This window comes from Monopterus albus, unplaced genomic scaffold (genome assembly GCF_001952655.1).
Source record: "Monopterus albus unplaced genomic scaffold, M_albus_1.0 scaffold246.1, whole genome shotgun sequence".
Taxonomy (NCBI): Eukaryota; Metazoa; Chordata; class Actinopteri; order Synbranchiformes; family Synbranchidae; genus Monopterus; species Monopterus albus.
In genome coordinates this window covers 1,056,663-1,064,160 of record NW_018128126.1, presented here as the reverse complement: position 1 = coordinate 1,064,160, position 7,498 = coordinate 1,056,663, and the positions used below count along the sequence as shown (strand labels likewise).

Here is a 7,498-nt window from a genome sequence, read left to right as displayed (position 1 = left end):
CGAAGGTGAACATCCTGATGGACCAGCACTTCATCTCCATGATGGTTCTTCTGAGCTATCGCTTTCCACAGCAATGCTTAAAGTATTGCTAGTCAACCTGTCAGCAGCCAAAAAACTTGGATTCTTCTACACGATTTGATAGCACCGTCATGGCATAACATGTTATTGGAGATTTTATATCCAAAACTTTCAGCTACTAGGATAAACACATCTTCTCCTGAGACAACTGAGTTTTAGAGCCTCATGGACCCTCCTGACAGCTTTTTTCTGTTCTTTTTTGTAGTTGCTGTTTCCCCGCACAGGGTAGGGTGGGAGTGGGGTTATATTTAGTTTATGTTCTTTGTATTCCTATGTTATGTCTCGATTTACTCTGTTAAAAATTGAATAAAGATTTCATTACAAAAAGAAAAGATACTTAACCATTATCAACTGGAAGGAACAAATTAGTCTATTTTAAAGGCTCTGTAGAATCAGAGGTACTAGCATTAAATAAATTAGGGTTATTTTAAATCAGATATCATATAAAATGATGTATGTGGATATATTATGGCCAACTTTCTGCTGTGGGCTGCCCTATTTAGAGGCACACTCATAAACTCAGAGGACAACCTTAATGGAGCAGAAGATTGAGGACCAGATAAAGTACCATCATTACATGTTTTTAATTAGGTAACTGAAAAGAAAGGAGTGTCCCGGCGGAGGCAGCCACATATAATTTCTGTACTGAAGTCATGTGCCTATTTAAAGCTGTATCTCCTGAATGGGAGTGCACCAGCTTCTCCTCCCGCTGCTTCCTGACACCGAATTCTCTCTCAGGCCCTTGTCTTAGGCAGGTCCATGATGTCTGTGATGAGGCTGTACAGTGACAGTCCAATGACCCATATCTTGTTTCAGAGGCACACTGACCCACAATAGTGAAGAGAGGAGTCCCCATGAACTGCCTTTGAGCAGTCCCACTCAGTCTAACCAAACAATAACACTGCCCCTTTTCTGTTCTGTAATTTCTTCAGGGACAGATTACTAGCACAGGCAAGTAGAAAACTCTCACCCTTCACATATATTGCCCCAGACTTAAAGAAACACAAAGTTTGATGTTTGTGGTTGTTTTATGTACCTTTATGGTTATTATTTGCCTCTGGTTGTTTGTTTTTTTTCCCCTCTTTGCAGCTCTTTGTGGCCTCTAGCCCAAAGGCCCCCTGAGCTTTTGGGCCCCTCTGCCTGTGCTCAGTACATCTGGTCAGTAATCCATCCATGCGTTTCCAAAGTGTAACACCACAAAGATGAAAATCAGGGTAATTCACCACCATCAACTAGTCATGACAAAATGCAAATGAGAGAAATTACCCTGTTTAACTCAGTGAATAATTGAATTTCTTGTGCTTGTCTTTTAAAATACACATTGTCTCATTGTGTATGTCAAAAAAAGTTTCTGTATTTGTAAGCTTTCAACCAGAATCCATTCTAACATGTACATGGTAGAGGGGGAAAATGATGAGATTCCCTCTTTAAAATGGAAATGACTGAGTTGACCTAATTTAGGCCATAATACATCTTCTTTTACACTGACTGAAACCTGGAAATAATTTCTAATCCTGAAATGTTCCATATTCTTTACAGTTTAAAGCTCAAAAATGAAACCACTGAATGGTTCCGAGACTCAGACACCCCTGAGAATTGAAGGGTGGAGACCAAATTACCAAGAGACTAGAAATGTTCCTCAGGGCACATTTTTACTAATTAAAATAGAAATAGCACACCACATTTACACACTTAAATTAGGTTGCTACAGGATTCTGAGTGGGACCCATAATAGATGTGCTGACAGCGTTAAAATATCATGCATGTCAAACTTACAAAGAAGCACTGCATGTTTCAAAGCACCAGACTGAGCTGGTTGTTGCAAAGTGACTGGTGAAACATGAACCTGGCCACATCGAAATGGAAGCTGTTGTACAACAACAACAACAACAACAGGCTTTAATTTTAAATAGAACAGTGAATCGTCAAGATTTCTAATTGACTGTATATGGGGCAATGGGGATGTACAAGCCCCGCCCAAGGGTGCTGGCTTGGTAGGTGTGACACACTTAAGCTCAATACAAAATAGAGATGGCCGAGAGCCTCAGTCAGTGCTCACCGCACCAGTGGACAAGACGCATTTTGTTTCAGTTTGTGTCAGGTAAGAGCTTTTAATGTTTGTCTTTTCCAGCAGCCTTTAATTTGTAAATCTAACAACTTTTTCAAGCTATTCACCTTTAACTTGCTGTATTTAAGAAGGTGGTTAAAATGGGGTGTTTCATATTTGATCTAATTTAAATTTACAGCTAAGATGCCATGTCTGAAGTGACCCGTTTATATCTGCAGCAGCTCGACAGGTTCACTTCATTATTTACATCATAAAAGATGTAACCTCTCTTTCTTAGCCTTTTTCTTTGTGGCACTGTAATATGAATGTCACCTGTTGGATCAACAAAGATTAATCATTACACTTTTGCTGGTACTATGAGTGGTTTAATTCCTATAACTTACAATTACAGAACACAAAATAAATGATATTTTTTGTCATTATCAAATAATCTCATTCACATTCTTATTGTTGGCCTGTATAAAATAGCAATTTAATGGATTTCTGAGTTTCTGGAACCACATTTGTAGAAACTGATATTTAGCATGGTCTCTATCTTTATGACCCAGCTGTCAGAAACGGCGCGTAATGCGGCCAAAAAGTGTTTAGGTGAACTCATTAAATGGCCAGACGAGGAAGTGTAAAACAAAACCGTCTCTTTATTAAGAGAACTAACGTTGAACAAAAGAAAATCATACAAGATAAGGTGAAAACACAAAACTCACATGTCCTTAACAGTCCGAGGTCAGAGCCAGCAAACACATCCATCCAGGGGAATCCAAAACGCGTTGTCCAAAGATAAGTCCGTTAAGCCGATACACTGAAGCAGTCCAAAATAAGAGGGCAAGGCAGAACAGAATAATCCAAGGAAGCAGTCCGGGTCAGAAACACAAAAATACCAATACCGAAGAGAATGCTGGAAAGTCAGAGCTGGGGTCTAGAACAATCTGGCAGCGTCCTGGTGGGAGGACGCTGCCTAAATAGAGGTGCAAACAATAACGAAACAGGTGAAACCAATGTGAGTGATGAAGAACGTAAAAAGACCGAAACTAAGGTGAAACAAAAACAGGACGTAACGTCAAAATAAAAGCCGGACGGGAAGCAACGGAACCGAATCATGACACTAGCTAATAAACTAATACTACTGTATCATTATAACACCCTAAAGCAGCTCAATCTACTCTTTTTGATAAAGAGAACAAAGGCATGCTAGCTTGACAAACTTAATAAAGGGATTGTCTCCACCTTCTTTTAATTGTTAATGTGTGAATGATACAATCACAAGATTGCAGGACCGGTGTCTCAGGATGACGCACCAGGTCCCTACACTCTCCGAGGGGCAGAAGAGGGAGCTACATGAAACTGCTCTACGCATAATTTCTCCAGGGAAGGGCGTCCTGGCTGCAGATGAGTCTGTGGGTCTGTATGCTCAGTCCTTCTTTCTTTCTGTGATATTTATTTTGCACTGAAACAGCCACAGTGAAAAGCATGCTTTATGTCACTGATAAAGAGCAACCAGTCCAAAGAGTGCAGAGCGTATCTCGTATGCACCTCACATCCAGTGTGTCACCCGCAGGCAGCATGGCTAAACGGCTGGCCCAGGTCGGAGTGGAGAACACAGAGGAGAACCGCAGACAGTACCGGCAGATCCTTTTCAGTGCAGATGACCGTATCAATAGCTGCATTGGAGGGGTCATCTTCTTCCATGAGACGCTGTACCAGCACAATGATAATGGGGTGCCCTTTGTCAGAATGATCAGAGACAGGGGCATCCTGGTTGGCATCAAGGTCTGGCACTTTGTAGCCAGTTTAATATGTCTGAGTAGCAACTGGCTACAATAGTAGTAATATGTGCAGTGCTTTCTGAACTGATTGTTAATTGTGTCTGTTTATAATAACCTAACTTGGATGTCACTTCTCTCTTTCTTATTCCTCAGGTTGACAAGGGTGTTGTCCCCCTGGCAGGAACTTATGGAGAAACTACCACACAGGGTCAGGCAAGCCTTGGTTAACTACTGGTATTAACTATTTCACCCATACAAAAAGATGGTTCACAGGTTGTTTTAAATCTCTTCCATAGGTCTGGATGGCTTGGCAGAGCGCTGTATGCAGTACAAAAAGGATGGAGCCGTCTTCGCTAAGTGGCGCTGTGTTCTTAAAATCAGTGACACTAATCCATCTAAACTGGCTATCGCAGAAAACGCTAATGTTCTTGCTCGCTACTCTAGTATCTGCCAGCAGGTCAAGACACAATGTCACATAGCTTGTTGATACATCTTTGTGATGGTATGGTTCTGTATTATTTTACATAGATTTACTTTGTCTGCCATGCAGCATGGCATCGTGCCTATCATAGAGCCGGAAGTTTTGCCAGATGGAGATCATGACCTGAAACGCTGCCAGTATGTCACGGAGAAGGTGGGTCTCTTCTACCATACTGCATGTGAACAGATGTGTAACATTTCTGTAACAAGGCTGAGAAGTGAGACAGAGAGAAAGGAAAAAGGAATTTTCCAGATGTACCAAAGTGCTGTGTTACTGCTAAAACTGTGTGGATGGCAGGTCCTGGCTGCTGTGTACAAAGCCATGTCAGACCACCATGTATACCTGGAAGGCACTCTCCTCAAACCCAACATGGTCACTCCTGGACACAGCTGTCCAACCAAGTACAGCCCAGAAGAGGTTGCTATGGCAACTCTCACCGTCTTGCGCCGCACTGTTCCCCCAGCAGTCCCTGGTAAGCCAAAACACTGTTGCAACTAGAGATAGTTTTATACAGATGTGTATGAAATCAGCAGAGACAGAATACAGCGAATTCATGCTTTCTGTTCCCTACAGGAGTAGCATTTCTCTCAGGTGGTCAGGGTGAAGAGGAGGCTTCTGTCCACCTCAATGCCATCAACAACTGCCCTCTGCCCAGGCCCTGGATCCTGACGTTCTCTTTTGGCCGAGCCCTGCAGGCGTCTGCACTCAGAGCCTGGAGAGGACATAAGGAGAATGAGAAAGCTGCCACCGAGCAGTTCATCAAGAGAGCAGAGGTACTTTTAACTGTTATTTCCTGAGCCTTTCCTTTCCTACAGTGTGTTTGCTTGTTTAATATCTTCTCTGTCCACAGGTGAACAGTCTGGCATGTCAGGGCAAGTACACAGGTGGTGATATCTACGGTGAGGCTGGCCAGCGCATTTATGGTTCCTGTCATGCATACTAAATAGTATAGAAAGTCACATTCTGATTACCATTGTGTTCTTGCATTACCATAACAAGACATATTGGAGAGGAATTGTAATTTAGATACTTAGGTCATTTTTGAATATTGACTCTCTTTATGATCTCACATGAAAACAAATGATAGCATGTTTTCTTGCCTTGACAAATGAGGACAATCAGAATGTGGCCTTGTACCGAATGTACTGGATGAAAGCTGTTTGATTTACTTTTGTTATGGATGTACACCGTGCTCTTGTGGCAGTGCCATAACTAAAGCTTTACAATCCTACACTTACTACTCAGTAATGCAAATACTAATTTGTGCTCTCAGTAAGTAGAATTTTGGCTGCAGAGCAATAACATTAGTTTACTTCACAACACAGTTAATTAAGAATAGTGAAAATATAAATGTTTGAATGTAAGTGATACACTTTTCGGTGTATTAAGAAATCAGTTCAGTCATTTTCTATATTAACGGTATTTTGAGCACTCCCCATACAGAGACTAAGACCAACAATGAATTTTTTGTCTGTCAGTCCTGGATAGCTAATTCGTCTGTGTCATAAACCTCAGTTGTTGTTCACATACGATTAAAAACACATCAGTGAAACACAGCATTGCACTGGGTAACATGTTTTCTCATTATGAAACACAAGACCCTAATATTTATTAACAATATCCAGAGACCTTGTGCATGGACATTTGACTTTTGCTTACTTCAGATGCTGTAAAACGTTATGGCTGTTCGGAGCCATTGGGGCAAAGTCTTTAAAAATATCAGGGTGTCTTGCAATGGAGAAACATGTCACCCAGTGAAGCAGTGCGTTTCCCTGGTGTGTTTTAATAATTTTTGAACAACAATGGAGATTGATGGCACAGATGAATAAACTTGTCCAGGACTGACAGACTGACAGACATTAACCGTGAGTAGAAGCAAATCATTGTTAGTCTTGTTCTCTGTATGGGAATTGTTGAAAATGCCATTAAATATAGAAAATGATCGACCTTATCCTTTAAATGGAGGTGCATTCAAATTGTGCAAAGCTTTTCACTGTGTGTGAATGTGTGGATTTGTGTAGTTTAGTTTAATTATTTAGCAGCAACCATTCGCAAATAGAAATATTGTATCAGAATTAGCTTCAAGCTAATTTGCATTTGTTGTTCCTGGGCAGAAAGTATAATCAGTACATCAACAAAATACAATACAACATGATTTTATGTATGTTATTGTTCTCAACAGTCTGATAAAGACAGTTTAAATGTGAGCATTGAAGCAATAAAACAATGTTCTGGCAAAGTGTGGTTTAAACATTTTATCTGGTAAAGATTTATGGGATACCCCAGTCCTAATAGAGGTCTTTATCCCACCAAACAGACTTTTGGTGTGTGTTCTTCATAAGAAATATTCAAGTTAGACGGCAAATCCCATCAATTTTCAGGTTATTTTCTTACTTTTCTCTGAGTGTGTGTAATGGAAATATGAGAACACAAGCCTCTCGGCTGCACCTGAAGAGCCATTTGACTCATGCAACTGGATATTTCCTATGTTATACTTCTTGGTTTCTCTTCTGAGATTTATTTTCTTTAGTGTGCGATTTGTAAGATCTTCATTTGCAATTAGTTGTTTCCATTTCCATGACATGGTTAGTTTATGGAATAAAACATCTCTTGAAAAATACAGATTCAGGTGTTATGGTCTGTATAGTCACAACACCATCACTGCTGGCTTGTCTACTGACATCGGCAAGTCATCCACAGTCAATTTGCTAACATTTTTGTTATTGTGTGGAAAATCATGAATAACCTAACAGGACCACCGATTGTGATTACAAATAAATAAATACATTTGACAGTTCCTCTACATACAATATGTATTTGCATTATCTTTCTTTTGACCTTGAAGCAGTTTATTTTACACTTCTCTGCTTCACCTGGGATGTTCAGAAACAGAATTCCATCAGTATATAAAGTATTTTAGTGTAACTTTACCAACAGCAACATTCATCAATGGTTATAATTCAGTAATACAATTTATAATATATAAAATGGCTATGCTCCAAAAATAGTAGCTTTACTTCTGATACCTTAAGTATATTTTGATAATAAAACATTTACTCAAGTAAAATCTTGACTGTAGGACTTATTACAACCCCAAATCAGAAAATG

At 40.0% G+C, this 7,498-nt stretch overlaps 1 protein-coding gene across 1 annotated transcript; it reads left to right on the top strand.

The window, feature by feature from the left end:
* Window positions 1-3,192: 3,192 nt before the first annotated feature.
* aldoca (aldolase C, fructose-bisphosphate, a) lies at window positions 3,193-7,145 on the top strand. Its single transcript, XM_020620742.1, has 8 exons — window positions 3,193-3,544; window positions 3,702-3,913; window positions 4,063-4,117; window positions 4,206-4,366; window positions 4,460-4,543; window positions 4,688-4,862; window positions 4,964-5,163; window positions 5,241-7,145. The coding sequence occupies exons 1-8, from the start codon at window positions 3,433-3,435 to the stop codon at window positions 5,331-5,333; spliced, it is 1,092 nt and encodes a 363-aa protein (XP_020476398.1). The 5' UTR covers window positions 3,193-3,432; the 3' UTR covers window positions 5,334-7,145.
* The last annotated feature ends 353 nt before the right edge of the window (window positions 7,146-7,498 follow it).